The following is a 24406-nucleotide window of genomic DNA, read 5'->3' as shown; positions in this document are numbered from 1 at the left end:
TTAATGTGAAAAAGATTTTGAAGTCTCATTAGTCACTGTTTTTCTCTTCTGGCATTTTCCTTTACAAAAATATCTAAATATCAAAAAATTGTGACATTGAAATTTAGGCACTTTCTATCTTTCTTTTTTTTTCACAATTATTTGGTATTTATATTATATATTTTTTTTTTATCGAAGCTGAGCTGAGGGTGAACTGCGCAGTTTGATGATAAATACTGAGGAATTTGCCATAAATCCAAGTTTATTAAACTCAAAAATATACATTTATATGGAGAATCATGGGGTTCAAGTAATCTCTCTGGACAAAATTTTGATTCCATAACCTCTCATATTCATGAACAAAGGTTGGAATTTAAATTAAAAAAAAAAAAAACTAAAAATTACGTCTCTTTTATGATACTTCTTTCCCACTCATACACACCAGATGTCTCCATGTCTTGAGATGATAAAACCTGCAAATCTGATGGTTTCTTTCTCAACGCGTTTGCAAAAATGACCAAAAGCGTTTGACAAGCATGGAGTTCATCCATCTTCTGCAAGTCAGTGAGCTCCAATGAAAGATCCTTCCATGGCTGGTAATATGACCTGCATATTGAATGTGCAGGTTCAGATTATAGATCAATGAGCGAGATAAACATTATAAAAGCAATCTTCTGCATAAAAGCAAGAGATGGAATCCAAGCTTGTCGATATTTCATGAAATCTAGAGCAAAACATCTACTGTGAATAAACAATACCAACTATTTGTGTGACTGGTTAACTGAACTCTATCTAATTCTTCAACAAGGATTCAACAAAAACAAAGTCAGGCCAAATTTTTACATAAGATCAGCTTTCTTTGAAAGCAAATTATCATCAGTTTGATTCTTCTGTCAGCTCCGACCACAATAGTGCCATTTAGCAGCTGCAACCCCTGTGAAAAACTTTGTTTCTTTTTTGATTCTGAATCTTCTTTACATCTATATAACACCTTTCTGTTCCAAATCTTGTGGCCGTAACAAAAAACTAAGGAGTGAATAAGGAGAAAAGGATGGAGGGCACGATATATTACCATCTCCAGGAAGGATTTGCTTCAGCGGGATAACGTATCTTCAAACACAGTGATGCCGCAAGAGTTTTGTTACCAAGGAAGATATCAGATCTGGGTTCTACAAATATATGAAATTAAACTCAGCAAACTATCACTTTCCCAAAAGTGTCAAACAAAAAATAAATAATATTTGCATAAACATATAATTTGTACAATCTCATCCAGTCACTATTAAAAAAATATATTTTTGGGAGGAAGGCCAGAACTGTAGTAATTAAAACATTGCACGGGCGTAATTTTTGACAATGAATTTCTCAATCCCTCTAAAAAGACATAATTCAAATAAACAATCTCAAAATAAAAAAAGTCACACCATTCTTCCACTCTTATAAATTAACAAGTAATACCAAGTGTAACGTTGTGATACCCCATATGATATGAATAAGGGTAGGTGGTATATGGGATTCTACATTGCTTGGGAAGGAGAAGTTCTTGCTCTTTATAAGGTTCCAATGGGGCTTCAATTGTATCATTGACTAGTCCTTTTGGAACATAAGCAATGTGGTTTGGGCCTTCTATTGGGGTGTTACAAACGTATATGTTAGTGTAGACATTTCATTGTACCCCTACTCCGCCCCATTCAAGTTACAAGGGATTGGCTAGGCCTAGGAAACCTGAAAACATTGGCTGTTTATAGCAGGGTATTCTTCATCACAGATCCACATTCTATTTAACAAAAGGACAATGATAATAACATCACATTCTCAATATTGATTGTCACAAATAATTTATATCCATCAAAAGTAAGCCGGCTATTTAGACCAAACAAGCCTCAGGTCAAAATTAATGTCCATCAAAAGTAAGCCGGCTATTTCAATAAGTTCTTTCGATATGTGAGTTCAAAATTTCTAATCAATTTCTAAGATTCCCTGCTTGGTGAAGTATAGTGGCTGAAGTAGAATACCCAAGACCATATTCAAAGTTTAGACTCCTAGTCAAACAAAGAAATTGATTCCAAAATTCACTACTCTGGTGCCTAAACCAAGAATGCCAAATAGCTAAAACCAAGTTTAGAATATCTTACCTGCAAAACTGGAGGCATAAAAAAGAAGACAAAGTGCGGATATAACTGATGGGAGAACTCTGCAATTAATGCCAAGATGCTGTTGGAGGTAGAAAATCACAGCAGCTAATAAAGTCTCACAGCCAAATCTATTTTGGATGCTTTCATTACGTGCATTTCCAATAAGATCCCATAAAGATTGCAGTGTTCCCAATTTTAACCGATTTGATAATTCAGGGTCCAAATCATTAGATTTCAAAGAAAGCTTCCCTAGAATTACAGCAGCAGTTAGCCAACGTAAAAGTTTTGATCTCAAAGATTCCTTATAGATCTCTTCCTCTGAAGAAATGGTGAAACAGGGATGAGATTCTTTAAGCTGAAGCATTTGTGAGTCTGCTTTTGAAGCAGTAGAAATTGCCCACATAAGAAAACTTGAAAGCTTTTCCCGACCCTGCCAAAACATACAAAAACAAGATTTTGGAAGATAGTCAAACCAAAAGGGCAAAAACTGATTTTCCATGGTAATACAATAAATATAAACATCTTAAATGCCAAAATAAGTTACTCAAGTAGGTCATCAAAAAGTATGAAAGGACATACTTGACAACCCCAATGGAAGATGTTTACTTATGCCTTTACTTACAAAAAAAAAATGTTTACTTACGCCCTAGCCTAAGCATCCAATAATGAGAATAAATGGACCCCTAGGAGGACAAACGAAAAACTCTAATTTTGGAAACAAAAGCCAGAGAATAATGTGCAAGGAACATAGGGACAGCGCACTATTGATTCCTTAACTTTGGCCAGCCACAAAAGGGGCAAACCTACAAATGTAGCTAGCTTTAATAGACTACCTGGATGTTGTCCAGCAGCTTATATTGGGGATTGTCAGTAAAATATCAATTTTGAAAAGCAGGATGCATAGAATTATTGTTTCCCTCCTCACTAGGCAAGTATAAAATGCTTCAAAATCTAAGAAAGACTCAGGTTTGATCTACTTCAGAATGAAACAACTACGAGCAGCTTATTTTGTTATTTTTAAATAAGTACTGCAATTTTATTAAAGAGCGCAGAAGGGTGCAATCCAAGTACATAGGAAGTCTACAAAAGGAAACACCCAACAAGCAAGGATGAAGAGAGAGCAAAAATCTTTAAAAGTCTAAAAAGCAAGAGAATTGGAAGCCAAGGTGAGCAGCCATCCAAGCATATAGGGTGCTGAATACAATAGCTTCTAATTTTGTCACCATCCTCTTTTGATCTTTGAAAGCTTGAATTTTGCGTTCTAGCCAAAAACACCAAATTAAACATAGGAGGACCATCCTTCAAACTTCTAAATTTCTATGACCTTCACAGGGATTCTGCCAACGTGCTAATATCTCCACCTCTCACTGGGACATAACCCACTCAATCACAAAAGTGCCGAATATCACCACCCATGGGTCCCTAACCAACTCATGATGTAGCAGAAGGTGATCACTGTTTTCCTCATTCTAGATACACATAAAGCACCAATCTATTACAACAATATATTTCTTTCCAGGATTATCTGTTGTTCAGATCTTTCCCAAGGCAACCTCGAGAGGGGCGTAGTGGTCCTTGGGCAAACCATATAAACTGGATGTTGAAACTCCGCATTCACACTCTTGGGGCATCGGATTGAGGGAATTTTCCCTTGAATTAGCCGAGGTGCACTTGCTAGAAATTCCTTGCTGAGGGCTTGTGCACCCCCGAGATTAGTCAAGACTCTGTCCTAGACATCCAGTGCCAATAAAAAGAAAAAAAGATCGTTCCTAAGGTTGGCAACCAAATGATGAAAGCAGCATTCGATAGTGTGTTTTTTTTTTTGGGGGGGGGTGCATTGAAGAAAGATTTAACCTCAAATATTCATCATTTGGATAGGATCCAACTATCTGGTCATCATCACATCTTCACTACTTGAAAGAATACAACTTGTTAATTGATAATTCAAGGTTATGTGCAATCGCTACAGACTTCAACAGACTCTGCTTTCATGATTTTCTTGTATATATTTCTAGTTCTTGAGAAGGTGTTATCTCTTGTATACGTCCTATGTACTTGGGTTATGCCTATTTGTCAATCATATTAATAAAATTTCTTTCACTTACCAAGAAAACGAATACAACTTGTTGAAAAACAATAGAGAACATCTCCAACTCTAAATCCTGGGCTTCTCTAATAGAAGTTACATCCATTGGCACATAGTATCTTAAATCAGGTTATGTCTACAAAAACCTGCCTATTTTCTCAGCATTTCTCTGCATAAGCGGTAAGCCTACAAAAGTAGGATCCTTTCTTCTCATTCTATCAACCACAACCTCACATTTACTTTCTCCAAGCCATCTCTGTCCAGATGCTTGCCACCTTTCAGCAAGACAGCCCCTTAGTATTAAGGACAAGGCAGTACTGCATCAGTGACTCATAAGGGCTCTCCAGAAAGAATTAAGTGGGAAATATTGCAATCACTAGATCCTATTGTTTTTATTTGAAGTTACAATTTTAAGCTATTGGAGGGCATAATGTGGATACAATACTGATATGCACCGGGGGGTTAGAGAGAGAGAGAGAGGGAGGGAGATACCATGTGGAAAATAGCAACTGCAGGTGCACCCATAAGTATAGCTCTTAGCCCAGCCACTGCACAAGGGCAAGAGCAAGCATAATTATTTACATTAACAGCCTCATATATTTGATATAAACCCTCAACTGATATGGTAAAATGTGGCTGGTATATTTTCCTCTTCAGCGATATCTTCAGAGTTGATATAATTATTTGCAGAAATGGCTCAAGCAATGCCACATTTTCCTCTATGAATGTTGACCCACCAATTACGAATTTGTACAGATGCAAAGAAAGTTCTATGAGCTGCTCAAGGGCATCTTTGTGCAACCACTCAGTAATGTTTCTGGATGAAATAGCATCAATGACCACCTAATTCAAACAAGAGAAAAGTTAACTGAGAAAGAAACAGAAAACTGCTATGTACATTTACTAGTGACATATTATTGATTGAGCAACAAGAGAAAACAGTTGTGGTTCATTGAGCTGTTAGGAGTGCTCTATGACATAAACATGGAAATATTACAATTATATTGTAAAACAATCACATCTCAGCATATCATCACGAAAAATGAGGTTCTTGATTATGATGATGATAAAAATAACGTTAACAAACTTCAATAACATTCAAGTTGACAACATTGGGACAAAATGAACAAGGAAATAGAACATTTTATTACAGGTAAAAAGATATACGAATATACGTGACATCTTATGAGGAGAAAAATTTTAAGTGAATAACATCTCCTTTCTTCACCATAAGGTAGAACAATGGACTAAATCATCACGAGGTCATCAGCATTTGCAGATATCAAATAGGGAAAAAATAAAAGAAAAATAAGTGAAAACTGTTTAGCCCTAGTGGAAATGAGTACATTACCTCCAATACGACATGCAATTGCATTAAGAAAAAACTTTCTTTGTCTTCAAAGAGCTCATCACTGGAGAATGAGAGAACAGATGATAACCATGAAAACAAACCACAGTGTTGAACTAGATAACGAGCCATCTTATGCAATTTGACAGACTTCTTCACTATCTGCAGTGCAAATAAGAAGAAATATTAGAATTGTCAGTTGTAAAATCCCATGTTGAAAGGTCCAGCTCGCACCCAACTTCGATTAGGACTGTCAAATTGTGATACAATCCACGAATCCAATACAAAATTAACACATTAGGGTTGATGGGTCTTACTTGTTTAATAAAAGGAGTCAGGTTAGGATTAACTCGTATACAACCCAGACTCGATTTGACATGACCCCAACCTGACACATGACTTTCAGAGCTGGCAATTTTTGTCACAATTCTTGAAGCTGACTCAGACCAACACGAATGGTTAAGGTTGAGGAATTTGACTTTTTTAATTAAATGGGTCAAGTTAGGGTTGACTCATATGCGATACAAACCCAACTTAACATGATCTGAACCAAGGACGACTACATGAATTTCCAGCCCTAACTTTCATGTTAACGTCTCTATAATGGATCAAGATTTCAACTCAGTTACAGATCACAGTTCTCTAGCCAACTCGACAGTTCAGAAACAAACAAAGAGCATAAGGCTGCTCAACAAAGCCTTTGTCACATATGTTTGATCAGCTGCATGGAACCTATTTTGTCATTCCATTACATTTGAGAACAATTTGTTTCTTGAATTTTTTATAATGTAAAAGCAATTATATGATAACCGCAAAGGGCACGTCAAAGTTCATGGTATATACAAGAGAAAGCACAATTTTTTCTTTCTTGAATTCCACAAGAAAAGGGGTTCTCCAAAGCTTCTACCCCTTTTCTCCTTTGTTTTCTCCAATCCTTACAACATTTACAACCTTAAAGAAGTCACTCCTACAATCCAGTGCACACTGATTGCTAGTTTTTGTTGCAGATGTCCAAACTGTCATTACCAAGTTTTCTTCATCTAATACAAATTAGTATCTTGCAATTCCATGTACTTATTCTTACACACCAAACTAAAGGATGAGGAAGATAATAAGGCTGGTGATGCTGTTAGTAATTACTACAACTTAATTCCATTCTTAAATGTCTTGCCATTCTACCATCTCAAAATGCATTTTTTTAACATCAGGATCATGAAGAGAGCAACTTGTAAACAGAAAACGAGTATCAAACCACTAATATAAAATTACGTGGCCTATGGCTATTTACTTGGAATAAATCTATTATTACCTATAAAAAAAAATTATTACATGGGGAAATGAAACTAGTATGCTCAACTGATCTAAGATGGATATATGCATGCAGACCAAGCTATGTCTGTTAATTTATTTTAGATCTTTTTTGTTTTTTTGATAAGTAAACGATAGTATAAATAAGAATAGGCCAAGCCCAGGTATACAAGGTGGATTAAATAGGCAAAAGAGGTCTAAATAGGCAAAAGATTTCTCTTTTGTCAGTATATTACACGTGCAACCAGTGGATTTTGAGCTCATAACCTCACTCTCCACTTGTTAATACAGGGGAGACCTCATTGGTTTTTTTGGTTATATCCAATTCGTGGATGACAAACAATGGAAAAGGACTGAGACAAGGGCAAGAGACATCTCTCGACTAAGATAGCACCAGGAAGATGACATTTCTCTTCCGTAATATATATAATGCCCCTGCATTTTGAAGAAAAAACTTTCCTCAAAATTATCATTTTAAAATCCTAATCTCATACTGAATCAATTTCAAATAAAAATTCCACACAACTCTACATGTTGACCCGAATCTAGCATCCAATGGGAAAAACCAAAACAAAAATATAAGCAAAACAAAAAAGCCTAACAACTCCATGAAGCTTTGATGAACCGTAAAATTTTATTGAAGGGGACTAAAAAACAGATTATGTCAAGAAAGAAATTTCCAGAATTTTCAGAAAAATATGCAAAAACAATAGCCAGGCGTTGACACAGTACAGTGAGGGAAAGTAATATACCAGAAAAGACAAATGGGCATGTTGATTACCTGAAGAATCAGTGCCTTTGAATTGTTATCTGAAAGAGGACAGACATAAAAACTAAACAACGTCTCAATAATCGAGTTTCTGATATATATTTGTGCATCATCATCCATGTTCAGGCCTGCATACAGTAAGCGCAGTATCCACAACCTTTCTGCTTTGAAATTAACAGAGCTACTCCAGAAAAATTTCTGAAACAATGGTATACCCTGCAGATAGAATAGAAAATAAGCAACAATATTTTGATAAGCAAGAAAGCAACAATTATAAGACAAATAAACTAATATAACATAAATCAGTGAATTAGAAAATTGAAATTGAGATATATGCATGGGTCACAAACATCTACCTTCATATTTACCCTAGAAGACTGCATCAAAAGCTTACTTATATCTGTATAGTGATCATGCGAAGGGTCCAACAATATAAAAGATGATTCTGCAGCAAAAAGAGCAATAACAGAAGGGATTTTCTGCCATGGTTCTTCAACACCATTTTGCACATAAGTCAACAGAAGCCGAAGTTGCATTACATCCTTCCTCTTTTGAAATTTCTGCATATCAAAGCATGCATTTTTGTTAAAATAACTTCAACAAAAATGTGATGCAGAATGGAAAACGATCCACCATTGTACAAATCGAGAAGATTTCTCAAAGGTCTGAGGTAGATGCAGGTTATAAAAATATGACCATAACAGCATTACATTGCTCTACACCAAAACCAAGTATACCTACTCATTTTTATTGGGATAAATACACTCTGCACCCTTAAAATATCAAGAGTTTTGCACATTGCACCCTAAACTACGAAAACAAAAACATTGCACCTTAAAACAAAAACATATTGACACTTTTCACCCCGTTAAGATCAAACTGTCAAGATTGTGACACATAATTGAATGAGGGTGTAAAGTGTAAATTTTTGGTCATTTGAGGGTACAATGTTTTGATTTATGTAGTTTGGAGTGCAAATTGCAACATTCCTGATAGTTTGAAGGTGCAAAGTGCACTTTTCCCAAACTTTTATTTTTATTTTTATTTTATAAGTAATAGATAAATTTTATAAATAAGAATGAAATAGGCATAGCCCGTGTACACAGGAGGTACACAAAAGAACACCTAAATACATTCTATGAATGGTAAATTAAAGACAAAAAGTCATGCACATTATTCCCATTTAGTACAATAGCTGAAAACCAAAGCATTAAAGTGTGTACAAAGAAATTCTGCAGCTCCGCCATTGTTCGCTCCTTGTCTTCAAAACAACACTCATTCCTTTCCGACCAAATACACCACACGATGCACAATGGGATCATCTTCCACACTGCCACCACTTGGGAACAACCTTGAATCATTTTCCCAAAATTTATATCTACTGCTTTCTATTTTCGTTGGGGACTAAGGGACAAGTGTGCTGGTCTTAAAAAGTTTCAAAATGACAACACTATGGCCCCGTTTGGTTGACAGACTCAGCTAAGATCAACTCAGTTCAGTCTAATTTTAAGCTGAGTCTAACATCCAAACGCTCAACTCTCAAACTATTAAACTCGTCTCAACTCAAAACCTCTTTACAAGTGGGACCCATAACACCTTTTTCAATTCAATACTTTTTTACACGTGGGACCCACAACCTTTTTCAACTTCCCAAAAATACATCTAAACTCATCTTAACATTCAAACACATTTAAACTCATATTAGGTGGACCCCACAAAACTCACTCCACCATCTCAACTCACTACTATTCATAAAGAATTCAACTCAGCTCAGCTCAACTTAACATCCAAATACAGGAGTGAAACAGATATTTCTCTCTCCTAAAAATTTTCTCTCCGTACACTATTATCTTTTCTTGGTTTTCTTGTGTTTTGCTGCTGTGTTGGTATTTTCTTGTGTGATTAACATGCAGTTACAGTGGTGATTAGCATGTAGTCTTGTGTAGAATTTAGATAACTTGCCTTTAATGGCGTTTGTGGGAGTTTGATCGTGGGATCTAGTTTAGAAGAGGAGGTTTCTCTGCCTTTAAGGGATATTAATCCTAGTATGAGATGTTTTTCAATATTGAATCAAAGCTTTTCGAGGTGGATAGGAATGGCAGGTACGTGATTCTTACAGAGAAGGGGTGGAAAGGGATAAAAAAGTTGAACTTAAGTCTGGGAACAGTACGCTGGTTTTTTAATGCATTGGAGGTGTGCTTGAAGAAGGAGGGTAAGGGCTTTTACTCTGCATATAGGGATGGAGACAGGGGCTACATTGCGCAACGGTGTTCCAACTCGCGGGGAGAATACATGGCGCTGGTGGAGTATTGTGGAGGGGGTTGTCGAAACTGTGTCTTCATACCAGGGGATAAGGATAGAGTTGGATGGAGAAAATTAGTGATGGAGCTGAAGGAAGCTGGAAGTGGTGGTGGTGTTCAGTTACCACCAATCACAACTGTGCAGAATTCAAACTTGCGCTCATACAGTGATGTTTTGCGGGGGAGCAGAGAAGTGGAGAAGTTTCGAGACGTAAACTATGCAGAGAAAATGGGTTTGGTGAAGAAAGGTCCCGTCACTTCTGCGGGTAATGACCTGTTGCGGGATGGAGTTGGCAGAGACGTTGTCGCGCTGAAAGAAGAAAACGTGTTGAAGGCGTTAAGTGATATGGAGGAGCAATTGGGAGAGTTAGCAAATAAGGTGGGATGGCTAAAACGGTGTGTTGAATTAAAAGGCATAGCGAGACTGGGCTTGGATCATGGACGGGATATTGAAGATCAATGGGCCAAGGAAAACGCTGGTAAGGGGAAGGGTAAAATACTAGGCCATGAAGTTGGGTTTCAGCCCAACAAGACCCAAAAACAATCGGGCCCTTTCTGGAGGCAGACATTCAACCGGACCCGAGAGGAAGTTGGAGGTCCATCGGGGGATGGAACTGTGCCGCCGCTTTCGGTGTTGCCACAGACAACATCGTCGAAGGTGGTAGTCCCTACAGCGGAGGTAGTGGTACAGGCAAAGGTTTCGAAAATCGCACAGAAAGGTGCGACGGAGGCTAGCGATTTTACGACGCTGTCTCTGGGGCCTGAAATTCATGTGAGGGAGGAGATGGGTCCATCCCACTCGAATGGGTTGTTACAGGGGTCAACGAAGGGGGATTCTCAGACACATCTGAGTAACGTAACAGTGACAGAGCTGCTTTCGGAGTTGCCTCAGACAACTTTGCCGAATGTAATAGAGTCTACGGCGGAGGTAGTGGTGCAGGAAATTGTTTCGGATATCGCACAGAAAGGTGCGACAGAGGCAGAGAGACCTATGGCGACGCCTTTGGGGCTTGAGATTAATGCGAGGGAGGAGATGGGTTCATCCCTCACGAGTGGGCTGTTACAGGGGTCAGCGACGGGGGTTATACAGACCTCTCTGGAACAGAAATCTACGATGGAAACTAGCGGCACTTCTACGATGGAAACTAGCGGCACTTCTACAGATGGATTGCTACAGAATTCAGCTATGTCTCAAATGGTTGTTGGAGAACTCCTTGTTGGGCAGAAATCAAATTCAAAGGCTAATGAAATAGTTGGTTCAAATAGTGATGGAGAAGCAAGTTTAGAAGGTATTAATATGCAGTTGGGGTTTTGTGAAGGGGATTGCATGGATAATAGAGAGGCTGAACCATTAAGAATGCTTCCTCCTAGCCCCAATTCTGACATTATCCCTGATTGGGTTCTCAAGAAAGTGGATGAATTGCAATTATGTACTGGGGTGTCTTGTACAGGTTTTGAAGAGCAGTTTTGGGCTCTCATTATAGCCATTGAAGAGAGTAGATTGAAGTCGGCTACAAAGAGAGAAAGGGAGCTTAAAAGATTACAATGTTCTATAAATTATGAAGGGAAGGAGGGTAGTTGTAGTAGGGATAGAACGAAAGGGAGGGGTATGACCATTGTCCATGAAACCTAAAATTCTATCTTGGAACGTGAGGGGGCTTAATGAGCGCATCAAACGCGCCCGCATCAAAACTTTGTTGAGAATGTGGAAGGTGGATATAGTGTGCCTTCAAGAAACAAAATTAAGATATGTTGAGCGAAGTCTTATTCGTAGTATTTGGGGATGTCCTTATATGGGTTGGTCATATTTGGTTTCGGAAGGAGCTTCTGGGGGGGTGCTCTTGATGTGGGATAAAAGAATTGTGGAGGTGATGGAAGAGTGTGTTGGGACTTGCTCAGTGGCTTGTTTATTTAGAAATGTAATTGATGGGTGGGAATGGGCATTTGCAGGCATTTATGGACCAAATCGATATAGAGAAAGAAGAAGGTTGTGGGAGGAGTTAGCGGGTGTATATCATCTTTGGGATGTGCCGTGGTGTATGGGTGGGGATTTCAATATCATTCGTTTTCCAAGCGAGCGATCAGGGAATAATAGCCACTCAATAGCAATGGAAGAGTTCTCCGAGTTCATGTTTGATCTGAATCTTATGGATCTCCCCCTTGCAGGGGGGGAGTTCACATGGTCTAATAATAGGGGGTGGTCAAGACTGGATAGGTTTCTTGTTTCTCCTTCTTGGGAAACCCACTATTCGGAGCTGTATCAGAAGAGGTTGGCCCGGGTTTGCTCGGACCATTTCCCAATTATGTTAGATTGTGGAGGTATTAATAGGGGTCGTCAGTATTTCAAGTTCGAAAATATGTGGTTAGCAGTGGATGGCTTTGTTGAGAAAGTTCGTTCTTGGTGGTCTTCTTATCAGATCTCGGGTACCCCTAGTTTCATTCTCGCTGGGAAACTTAAGGCATTAAAGCAAGATTTAATGCCTTACTACGGAAATGCTTCGGAAGAGGCACTACTACGGAAAAGGGTAGTGGTGACTGAATTAGAGAGGGTCTTGTTGATGGAGGAAACATCGTGGCGCCAAAAATCCAGGGCTCTTTGGTTAAAAGAAGGGGATAAATGTACGAAGTTTTTTCATAGAGTGGCCAATTCTCATAGGCGTAACAACACTATTGAGTCCCTTCAGTCAGGTAATCAAGTTCTATCTTCTCCTACTGATTTAGAGCATCATATTGTGAACTACTATGAGAATCTGCTAACAGAGCCGACTGGTTGGAGGCCAAAGCTCGATGGTTTGCCATTTCAGTCCATTGACATGCAAAGTGCAAGTTGGTTGGAAAGACCTTTTGAAGAAGAAGAGGTACAGAAGATCATTAGTAGCATGGCCAAAGACAAAGCACCTGGACCGGATGGGTTTTCGATGGGGTTTTTTCAACATTGTTGGGAGATAGTGAAATGTGATGTTATGCGGGTCTTTTCTGAATTCCACACTTTCCAAAAATTCGAAAAATGCTTCAATGCAACGTTCATAGCTCTTGTTCCGAAGAAACAGGGAGTGCTGGAAATTGAAGATTTTCGTCCCATTAGTTTAGTAAGTGGGATTTATAAAATTATTTCAAAGGTGCTGGCTAATCGTTTAAGTGTGGTTATGGAACAAATCATTTCAAAGTCTCAAAATGCCTTTGTACGGGGGAGGCAGATACTTGATTCAGTTCTTATTGCTAATGAGTGTCTAGATCAGAGGTTAAAGGAAGGTAAATCAGGTATACTTTGTAAACTGGATATGGAAAAAGCCTATGATCATGTAAACTGGGATTTCCTCCTTTACCTACTTGGGAGATGTGGTTTCGGTAACAAGTGGATCTCATGGATACGATATTGCATAACTACTGTGCGTTTCTCAGTGCTTGTTAATGGTAATCCGGTGGGTTTCTTTCGTAGTTCACGCGGTCTGAGGCAAGGGGATCCATTGTCTCCATTTCTTTTCGTTATTGTTATGGAGGCACTAGGCCGGATGGTGAAGGCAGCTGTTGAAGGAGGCTATATAGCGGGTTTTGTGGCAGGCAATGGTACTTTTGGCTCTGTCATGATATCACACCTTTTATTTGCAGATGATACACTTCTCTTGTGTGAAGCGGAGGTGGATCAAATACAAGCCTTAAGGGCACTCTTGTTGTGCTTCGAGGCGGTGACGGGTCTAAAGGTCAATTTGGGCAAATCCGAGATGGTGGCGGTAGGAGTGGTGCCTCATATCAATACACTAGCAGAAACGTTGGGATGCGTAGTGGGTTCTTTGCCAATGAAATATTTGGGCCTTCCTTTGGGTGCCACTTTCAAAGCTAGAGGTATATGGGAAGGGGTTATTGAGAGAATAGAGAAACGATTGGCAGGGTGGAAACGGTTGTATTTATCGAAGGGAGGGCGGCTCACTTTGATCAATAGCACTTTATCCAATCTACCAACTTATTTCTTATCATTATTCCCGTTGCCGGTAGGGGTGGCGCATCGTATCGAGAAATTATTCCGGGAGTTCTTGTGGGGTGGTCTGGGGGAAGAAACTAAATTCCATCTTGCTAGTTGGAACAAAGTTTGCTCTCCAGTTTCGGGTGGTGGTTTAGGTGTGCGCAATTTGAGAACTTTCAATAAAGCGCTTTTGGGAAAATGGTTATGGAGGTATCAAGAAGAAGGGGAGTCATTATGGAAGGAAGTGGTAGTTTCGAGACATGGAGGTGCTTGGGGGGGATGGTGCACTAATGAAGTAAGGGGGGGGTATGGTGTGGGTCTATGGAGATATATAAGGGGGGGATGGCAGTGCTTTGAAAATAATGTTAGATTTGTAGTTGGTTAGGGCACTCGCATCAAGTTTTGGCAGAATGTTTGGTGTGGAGAGCGTTCTTTGGAGAGAGCCTTTCCAGCTCTATACAATATTGCGATTAATAGGGAGGCTTCTATAGCAGATCTATGTGTGATTGCCCAAGACTCTTTTCAGTGGAACATTTTATTCACTCGGGCTAATCATGATTGGGAGCTGTCTATTGTTTCAGAATTTTTTAGCATGATATATTCCTCAGAAAGATTAACGACACAAGATGATAGGCTACAATGGAGGGGCAAAGACAGTAAGAAGTTCTCAGTCAAGACATACTATAAAATTCTGGTATCACAAGGTAATGAATATTTTCCGTGGAAAAGTATTTGGAAGTCACGCGTACCTTCCAAAGTGGCTTTTTTTGTGTGGACTGCGGCACTTGGGAAAATTCTAACCACGGATAATTTAAGAAAGAGGGGACTCATAGTAACGGACTGGTGTTATTTGTGCAAAAAAAATGGAGAATCAGTGGACCATCTATTATTGCATTGTGAGGTGACGAGAGAGTTGTGGAATGGAATATTTCGTAGGGTAGATGTCGCATGGGTTATGCCGGCAAAGGTGGTGGACTTGCTTGCTTGTTGGAAGGGTCTAAAAGGCGGTACACAAGTAGCTGCAGCTTGGAAGATGATCCCGCTGTGCATTATGTGGTGTATTTGGTTGGAAAGGAACGCACGCTGCTTTGAAGATAGGGAGCGATCGATGGAGGAGCTTCAGAATTTTTTTCTACACACTTTACTATTATGGTTTTCAGCCATTGTTCTTAATGGAAACAGTGTACATGAGTTCCTAGCTCAAATTTAGTTTTTGAAGAATGTATTTAGGTGTTTTCTATTGTATACTCCCTGTGTACATAGGCCTTGCCTATCTTCATTCATATTAATGAAAATTTACTTTTTACTGATCAAAAAAAAAAATCCAAATACAGCCTATATGAAGGATTGCTTTTCAGCTATGCGACACACCATAAGAAAATTGCTGACAGTGAAACTTCGGCAACACAAGCATAAATATACATGCATATAAAACATGTTTTGAAAACAAGCTATAAAAAAACATAACATCACCTCCAATGCACACTTAAGGATCCCGAGAGTCTCATAACCCAATTTTCTTATCCTGTCATCTGATGAAGATATGCTAACAAATGCAACTGCAAGCAAGCCTAAACCAGCAAACTCCATCGGTTCAATATAGCCCAATGACAGACTATGAATCGAAAAGTGCAAGATGAAAAAAGGATCGTAACGTTCAATTTTTCCAACAACAGGAGGATGTGCCTGCATAAAATTCAATGACATCATCAGGTGAGAATTAGGATAAGCTCAGGAGTAATTAAAAAATGGTAACTATAAAAAGTAAAAAGTAAAAAGTAAAACATGAATCACTCAATATATCCCTAATATAACTTGTCTGAACCTTGTTCAAGGATAATGGTTCATCAACTGCAATAGCATCATAGGGAAAATATAGCACTGTCGACGCACATATTTTGGGGTCAATTGAAAGATTTTCTCTAAATTGACTTTTCCGACGTTCCCCAACTCCTTCAGTATCAGTCATGATATCTGAACACATATCCCGCTCCACATCCCGTTCTTTTTTCACTTTTAAAGCAGAACTTCCCCATAGGTGATCTGTTTCAGTAGCATTCACAAAGTCTGATCCATTTGCAGACTCAATATCATGCATCAGACTATATATCATCAAGTCGACTTCGCTGAGTGTTGCACCATAAGAAGACAAAAGCAGTAAATGCAACTCTCTAAAATTTATACCAAAATCTTTTCCAGAATCAAAACCAAATTGAGCCTTGTCCGGAAAGAGTCCGCGGAGCAATTTAATAACTTCCAACTGTCTTGAAAACACATCACGCTTGCCACTAACTGCATTGTGTTTAGTAGAAGAGATAACAAGTGATCTCAGAATACTGGACATAGGCCTTAAAAATGCACCAACAGGAGAAGAACCAGATGATTTGGAGACTGAATGAAGAGTAGGAGCAAACTGAGAGTGGGCAACCAGCAGCTGCAGATAAGGGACACGTGAAAACTCTCCATCACACAGCGAAGTTAGGATATGTCGCAGTGCTTTCAGAGTTGTGGGATCCTCAAACCTATATAGAAGTGCTGATCTCATCAATTGCTCTAGGAAGGGAACAGATTGCAATTGGACAAGATCATCATGCATCTCTTTGGTTAATTCAAAAATACTTTCCAAAATGAAGACTTCCAAATATCTGCACAGACTGTCTGTGCTCTTTTCCTTTGCACAACTATCAGAGAGTATAGGCAATTTCTTAACAATCCATTGCCAAATACTCACCAAAATATTTATAAACCGCATTCTTGATGCATCTGAATTTGATCCCATTTCCAAAGAACCTTCCTTCAAGTCCCCACCTGCTTCCTTTTGCAGAGACAGCATCTGATTATTTTTTGTAAATAACAAAATCCTGCAAAGAGATAACTTTGCAATAACTCTGTTCATATGGTTTAATGACTGGTTAAGTGAACGAGAATCCATCTCACCAATAACCCAGTCTAACAGCTCATCTTGTGCAGTAGAATGTGGGAAAAGTTTATCAAATAGTTTCAATCGCCTTTTCATTTTCATTGAAACTCCACCATGGGCAAAGTGATACTGCAACATATGAATAGATTTGCCAAGAAGACTGCCATCCACAAGACTGAGAAGTTCTTGGGTAGATGACGGCAAGAACTCACCATATTCTTCATCAAATACATTTCCAGAGACAAAGCTCTTCCAGTGAAGGAAACCATTCCAAAGAATTCTTGAATACAAAGAATCCATGTTTTCAACATGCCTCTGGCACTGCTTTCCAAATTTCATAAAAATTGCGTTCAAGTATGACATAGCAGCAGGCAGAAGAATGATAAAGTCCTCATCAGAAAGGGCAAGGCCACAGCTTTCTTCCATCATGTTGCCCTCATGCAAAACTTTGTTCACGATATCCAGAAATAAGTGACCAAAAAGTGACAAATGTAAGGAACTAGTCTCAATAAGAAGAAACAGTAATTTAGCTTTTGTCTTGCTGGTCCTGTAAATGCAATGAGAAAGCATTTCCACAGGAGTTATCATTATAGCCCTTGAGACTATCAAACTTAATGGATGGATACTCTGTTGGTCATTGTGTTTCTGTCTGCTACCAGCATTAACAGCTTCAAGCAAACATGTATCTGCAAAATTGGATTCAGAATGCAAGGCAAAATTAACCACCTTAATATAGATCTCCTCAATGAGGTCGATATTGATATTCTCTTCTTCTATTCCCCATAACGCATTGAGTGATACCCTCTTTGTAATTGGATGCTCCAAATAAGAAGACAGGTTTTTGAAGGCACCGGCAGCAATACAAAATCCAACAGCGAGAGGAGAAGTTTTGGAAGATTTCCAAACTGTCAAGTCATACATGTCAATGCTATTAAACATCCACTGCACGAATTCAAGAAGTTCAAATGGGGATATAAAACGTGTCAGAGCATGTAGACAATAAAATGTTGGAAGAAAAGGTATCATATCTTTAGTACGAATGCACAGATCAAACTTGTCCCTGGCTTCCAGAAATAGCCTTTCCACCAAGGCATTAAAAGCCCCCACAAGCTGCTTATTGGCACTTTTTCCAGCTTTTGATACAAAATTTTGGTCACTGCATAGAGTAAACAAATACTCGGAAGTTGTCGTCAAAATACTCAAGATACAATGATCCAATTTATGGACTGTCCGCCTGGATAAACAAATCAGCACATCCAAAGTTTCAGCTACGTTTATATTCCCCAAGTCTTCTTTACAATCAATCGGACAGGATAATGATGCTACCACAGCAGGATGACAAAAGATAGATTCAGCCACTTCTTGAATATCTTGTCTTGAGAAAGGAAACCCAGAATTTCTGGAAGAATCAGAATCAGTTTTTAAAATCAATAGTTGAGCTAACAAGTTCTCAACGAGATTAAAGCAAATGTCCGCAAGTTGTTGGAGTTCAATTAATGGTTTACTCTTGTAAGATAATTTTATCTGATGGATCCAAAAGAGCACAAGCCGAAGATAAGAAATATGGTGGCAATCAGCTGTAGAGTCAGACAACTTGGCCAGAAGCAGGTCTTGCATTTTCAAGGGCTCCAATGAGTAAGGACCTTCAATGTTCATTATAGCAGGAAATAGCACATCGAAAGGTACTTGCTTCAAAAACAAACCAAATGCAGCAGCAGATTCACTTTCACCAAATTCTCCATCATAACCCACCATCTGAGAGTCCACAGAACGACATGGATTTCCACAGGTATCATCCTCACTGTCCTTACAATGAACAGTAGATAATGCCACTTCCAGACCAGTAAAGAACATGTCAGGCCATAACTTAGAAACACTGGTAAGGAAGCTTTGTTCAAGAAAGAATTCTGATAATAAAATTGACGTAGGAACTCCACGAAGGTTACATGAAATGGTCATAACTGATGGAAAATTTATCAATATCACATCAGGTGAGGTACAAATAATTGAGGAAGAAAATGCTTTGGTTATGCCAGCTATATTACCAACATCCCCACTCCTTACAAGTCTTTTAATTTCATCAAGTGTGCTCGCAAAAGAACCATCAACGGGTGGAGCCTTTTTATCAGTGGAAAAAATGCAAGAAGTTTGTTGATGTGAAATGCTCTGTGAAAAGAGAAGTAAGTTCTCCAATGGTCTCCACTCAGAGAAGAAATCCCGAGAATCATCAACTGCACAACAGTGGTCACCAAGTCTCTCAGACAAGACTGATTCAACCAACGCAGAAAACAATCCTGCATCTACCTATCATAATTCATTCCTTTAATTAGATTATGCAGAAACAGAAGGCAGTTACAAAGGTAAAAGACAAGATGTTTACCTGAGTTTGTAAGAGATATTTTAATGTATTGCATACATATAAGGATATGATTGACTTCTCAGGCAATGTAAAGCTTCCCGATTCAGAAGTTAGCAACCTTAGACACTTCTGCAAGGCACATACAGCAAGAGGACTGAAAGTAGGTGATACTTCTGCCAGAAAAGTGGGGTGAAAAATTAAAAAGGGAAAAAATCCACCATTTATCATTCATTTCATAAAAGGATAGAAAGAACATCAATTAACAACAAGACTTTATCGTCCTCTTCTTATTTTCTTTTCAAAGGGTAGGATAATCTGGCAATTCAATGAATAGCAAAGTAGTCAGCAAAAGTAAAACATTCAATAAGTTCATAGCAAAATATTTCCCTCAAGCAGATCATTTCCAATTTAATTGATGTAAGCTTCCAGGCCACATTATGGTTAGAGTAAAGTGAATAACAACCTTAAGCCTCGCAATGACATACTATATGGTTTGTGTGAAAGACATGACTTTATTAGTATGAAGTTTAACCGAGGAAAGGCATATTTGTGTTTATATACAGATGAAGCACAATCACTATCCTATTCAGGGAAGAGTGGAGAAACCCCATGTTTGAGAATTAAAAATAAAACATAGTGTTCCACACAATAGTAAGACAAAAAACAAAACAAAAAAAAGAGTCTAGACGAGTTGACAACCAGAAATAACATTTGATTTCCACCAACAGTCCCAAGCCAAGGCAAAAAGCTAGCACTCTACAGGCTCGTGAAATATAAAACAAACCAGCCACTCATCACCTAGAGGCTTGTGAAAAATAAAGCAGACCTTAGTAGAGCCACTCAACACCATTTCCAAAAAAAAATAGCATCACTCGTGCAATCAGTGGATAAATTTAATATCAAGAGCAACGTAGAAAGTATCTGATAAAACAGAGAGTTTATAAGAGATTTATTTAAACTATAACGGTTAGAGATCAAATGCTAAAAGAAAAAAAAAAAAAAAAAAGGTTATTGATGCATAATTCAAAGCATAAAGATTGTATGTGTCTCTGTCAACATCTTATTAAATTGTTACCATCCTGACCTCCTACACTGTTTTCTATGTTTTTCTTTTATAGAAGAAGCACCTCTTAAAGTTATCCTAAAGTACTGATCATTTGAAGTTGTTATCATGCCACAGCCACAATGAACACCTCAGACTTCATAAGAAATTAGATATATGATGCATAAGAGAGGAGAAGAGCATTAACACATAATAACCACACGGCCCAAAAATAAGGCATACAGGTATGATTAATGAAATGTGATCGAACTTTTTTTTTCAATAAGGAAATGCAATTGAACAGATAGGAAGCATATGCTCACCAATTACCTTTAACACCTTTCAAATGGTATGTATAATGCTTAACAATATCCCAATGCTTGAACAAATTATTCCCGGTGGTAGAAATGGCATCACATAAAAATGAGATAACAACAGGAGACAAACTCTGCAATAGTTCAACCTCTGGGACCTTAAAAGATGATTTTCCTCTGTCATAACTAGGTAAAAATAAGAACCATGCTCCAATTTCATCTAGGTTTTTGTCAAACGCACCAGTACTAAACATAGCTGCTTGTGCCAAACCATGTGATAGATCCTTTATATCAGCGATAGGCGAAAAAATGAACAAGTTAATAAATGATTGAAGATGCTTGTACATCTGTGGAGGGGTTCTAATGGGAATACCCCTGCTTGGAGAGAATCCAATGTATTCTGTTAGCAGAGACAAGAGGGAGTACTGCAGATTAATTGGCATTGCTAAAGGATTATTGAGGAGACCTATAAAAAAATCAAATGAACCTTCCAATGCAGTAGGTGCTGTCCGCTGCACAAGAAAATTTAGAAGCCATTGTAAGAATATTATACTAAGCTTTCTAATTACCAGTAGAAGTCAATCATAGAAAATGCAACACTCGCAGTTGTCCCTGGATAAATTACTCGACCCTTGATGAGTTCACATAACACCCATTTATTTTTCAGGTGGCCTATGTATACTGCTTGTGTACTTGGGCTATGTCTTTTACTATCAATAAAATCTTACTTCTACTGATAAAAAAAATAAAAAAAAATTCAGGAGGGCTAACGATGAATGATATACAAAACTAATAAGTATCCATCTGGTGCTGCAGGGTGATTTTAACTTCAGCTACAGATGCATAAAAGTTAACATGATAGTCAAAAGCATAAAAGTTTTATAATTTTAAGAGCTTCTAAAGGAAAAAAAAATGAAATGTATCAAAAGAAACAAAAAAGATGGTTCGTCAAAAGCACTACATTTCCAGCGAAGTTAAGCTAGCAAACCACATTCTAAAGGCCAAATTATTTAGAGGGAACAAAGAATATGAAACTTACAATATAAATTTTAAGAGCATCAAGCAGCTTAGATTGAAAGAAAATCCCTGTATCCTCCAATGTAATCAGAGGCATGGAGTGGCGGCCTAAATCCCAAATTTCAGCAATAACAACCATAAGATCCTTACCACTGTCAGTCTCATCTCCTGCAACTGAACCAACAACTCTTTCACTGTCTCCAGTCAAAGCAATGCCCGGAGTAGAACCTATTCCACTTACAATGATATCTGTGTCCTTGTTCCCAAAGTTTTTTTTCAGCTTTTTTAGTTTATTGCCGCTACGTTCAGTAAAATTTTCTGAATATGCCGTTCTCTTCAGACAAGACCCATGAGTTTTGGAGTGGCGAGTCAGAGATGAAAGTAGAGTCAGTAAAACTTGTGGATCAGGGAGCAAGGTTCGGACTTCATTCTGAATTTCTTGCTTGAGAGATGCCCAACCTTGCATCATTTGATCACTTAAATAAGAACCATGGTTCAATGCACCAATGAAGGAGTCCAGCAACTTCAGTGCCTCCAAAAGAAGCTTTAGAGTTCCATGCTTCACAACAAAGTTTGAGTGAAGCAACCCCTTATTAATTACTGACCGGCTGAATGGACGAGGAAACAAGCATTTCAAGATACTCTGCACATGCTCATCATCAAACAAGGGGGGATTATGAGACCTAGAATCGAGGAAACCAAAAGGATGGCCAGTGCCCACTGAGGAAACCAAGTTTGCAGCCAGAGAAACAATAGAGAACCTGCAAATGCTTCAGTCACCTTGCAAATAAACAAATACAGAAAAAAAAATAATGAAACACATGATGAGAGATCATTTAGACATGCAATGGTATAAGGAAACTGACCAGGTTGGTGATGCAAAATCTTCAAGGTTGTAAGGAAACTCTTCCATGTATGCTGAACCAAAAGAGGGACTCCCACTAACAATAGCCAAAAGCAAGTCTCTGTGATAGCCAATCTCAGTTGCTTTTAGCTTTTTCATGAGTTCAACAAGTCGTTTCGGATTACCTTTCAATGGGCTTGGGTGTCTCTTCAAATCTGGCATTAAACCATTACAAGGATCAGAACAAACAAGGACAAGAATATGGTACGACAACTCTGCAGCAGGTCCATCCGTTTCTCTCCCAGAAATGCTGACCAATTGTTCCAAGGTAACACTCCCAAAGAGAACACTTCTAAGACCAGGGGGCACCAAGGACTCTTCCACAAGAACCCTATCACGCAATGTGGACAAAACATAAATAATAGTCTCGTCGTCATCATCCCCAAGACCACGAAGGACACCAGAATACATTTCCTTCTGCTGCAGCACCCATCTCAACAATCCTGGTCTCCCCACCTCCAAAAATGACATTGCAAAGCCAACAAAAGCCTTCCTCGATGACTGCTTCATTCTCTTCTCATTTTGGTTCTTTTTATATACAGAAAGCTTGGAAAATGCCTTGAGTTTGAAGTCGAATTTCTTTGCAAACTCAGAGGCCAATCCTGGCCTACGCCGGACAATTGAAGCCATTAGCAACAGTGCAGCAGTTTGGTGCTTCACTTCTGTACTATTCAGTTCCTTATAAACATCTATCATGTATTCTTCCATGACAAGTTTTGCAAACTTGTCAAGAACCCTACTAACAGCTATTCTTTCCGCATCATTTGGATGGTACATCCCATCAGGATGACCCAGAATAGTAGATACCAGTGACAATATATATGACAATCCGGGCTTCCCCCGTTGAAGTTTCCAAGCATCTAGAAGCTCTGAGCAGTTAGAAGAAGCCCTTATATATAGACGGAGCAATTCACCTCCAGTGTTACCTTTTAGTAACTTAATGAACTCCTTTACACCATCTGAGCATAGTTTTTTTTCAATCGAATTAATCATATGCAATATTTCTTTAAGTTTAGCTTCGTGGTTCACTTTGACTTCAAACCTGGGATCTGCTCGTTCAACCTCACTATTATCATCATCATCTACAATGACTGCAATTGAAATACAAACATAAAATAAAGAATATTGCTACAGTTTCCTGCAATTCCAATCACAATCAATATTTACTTTAAATAAGTCTCATTCAGTTTATAGTTTCGTATTGAAACCTGAAAGAAATAACTCCTATAAATTAAACCATACGTTATGTTTAGTTGCTTAGAAAATTAGGAAGAACAAACCTCGGCGTACTTAACCTCCCATTCAGATGAGCCTCAAAGGGAGACATATCCTCAGTTTTAAAATGACAGAGTTAAAACTAAATATATGAATGAACGAGATAAAAAAAAAAAAAAAAACAAACAAACAAACAAACATAAATATGATGATAATTGACACGTTGCACAATGACATTCACTAATATCCAAGAAATTTCATAACCCCTTAATCCAATCACTTCCCAGTATAAGTCCCGATATGAGAATTTCTACATATCTCATCTCCCAAAAAAAATCCTCCAAACGGCCAAGTTCAGAGCATTTTATGTTGAATTGGGCAGTTTTTTAAGAGATTTCTTAGTATATTACAAAAGTTTTTCCCGGGATCCGAAATTGGAGTGAGAAAAACTCGAGTAGTGGTATATGTAGATTTGTACCTTGATCTTTCGAAGCTGAGCTCGGTTCCTCCATTGAAGAGTTCAGACAGAGCTTTCCTTTGATGAACGTTTGTACTGGAGATTCGGGAAAGTAGGGTTTAAGGACGCAAACGGAAGGGACAAGGGTTTTGGGGGTCTGTTAATTACCCAAAGCCCAATTCTATTTTTATAAGCAGACCAGTAGACCCATAAATGACAGCCCAAAACTAAGCTCAGCCCAGTTGATAACCACCTGTTTTATTACCCAAGACTGTCAATTTAGCTAGAGTTG

The 24406-nt window shown here is 38.4% G+C and overlaps 1 protein-coding gene across 4 annotated transcripts; it reads right to left on the bottom strand.

Moving 5' to 3' along the window:
* Positions 1–230: 230 nt before the first annotated feature.
* LOC108983821 lies at positions 231–24222 on the bottom strand. Of its 4 annotated transcripts, XM_035687421.1 has the most exons (15): positions 24136–24222; positions 22568–23533; positions 22405–22479; positions 21561–22258; positions 20538–21033; positions 19187–19338; positions 15712–19110; positions 15360–15572; positions 7982–8185; positions 7638–7841; positions 5552–5710; positions 4693–5043; positions 2115–2544; positions 1052–1148; positions 231–585 (listed from the first exon to the last, which is right to left on the bottom strand). In XM_035687421.1, the coding sequence occupies exons 1-15, from the start codon at positions 24167–24169 to the stop codon at positions 381–383; spliced, it is 7683 nt and encodes a 2560-aa protein (XP_035543314.1). In that variant the 5' UTR covers positions 24170–24222; the 3' UTR covers positions 231–380. The 4 variants fall into 4 exon arrangements, with proteins under 4 accessions (XP_035543314.1, XP_018811137.2, XP_018811143.2 ...); XM_018955592.2 differs by having other exon boundaries at positions 21561–22299; positions 22405–23533; XM_018955598.2 differs by having other exon boundaries at positions 19187–19335; positions 21561–22299; positions 22405–23533.
* Positions 24223–24406: the final 184 nt, after the last annotated feature.

Source organism: Juglans regia, chromosome 2 (genome assembly GCF_001411555.2).
Source record: "Juglans regia cultivar Chandler chromosome 2, Walnut 2.0, whole genome shotgun sequence".
Taxonomy (NCBI): Eukaryota; Viridiplantae; Streptophyta; class Magnoliopsida; order Fagales; family Juglandaceae; genus Juglans; species Juglans regia.
The sequence above is the reverse complement of the archived record's forward strand: the minus strand, read 5'-3'. Positions and strand labels throughout refer to the sequence as shown.

What these genes read in the sequence shown, in the direction of transcription:
- LOC108983821 (XM_018955592.2), bottom strand. Translation starts at nt 24,169, where the DNA reads ATGGAGGAACCGAGCTCAGCTTCGAAAGATCAAG. An exon ending in CTCAGCTTCGAAAGATCAAG is followed by an intron (nt 23,534 to 24,135) that starts GTACAAATCTAC and finishes TTTCAATTGCAG; the next exon opens with TCATTGTAGATGATGATGAT. An exon ending in AATTGCATGTCGTATTGGAG is followed by an intron (nt 5,044 to 5,551) that starts GTAATGTACTCA and finishes TGTTTGAATTAG; the next exon opens with GTGGTCATTGATGCTATTTC.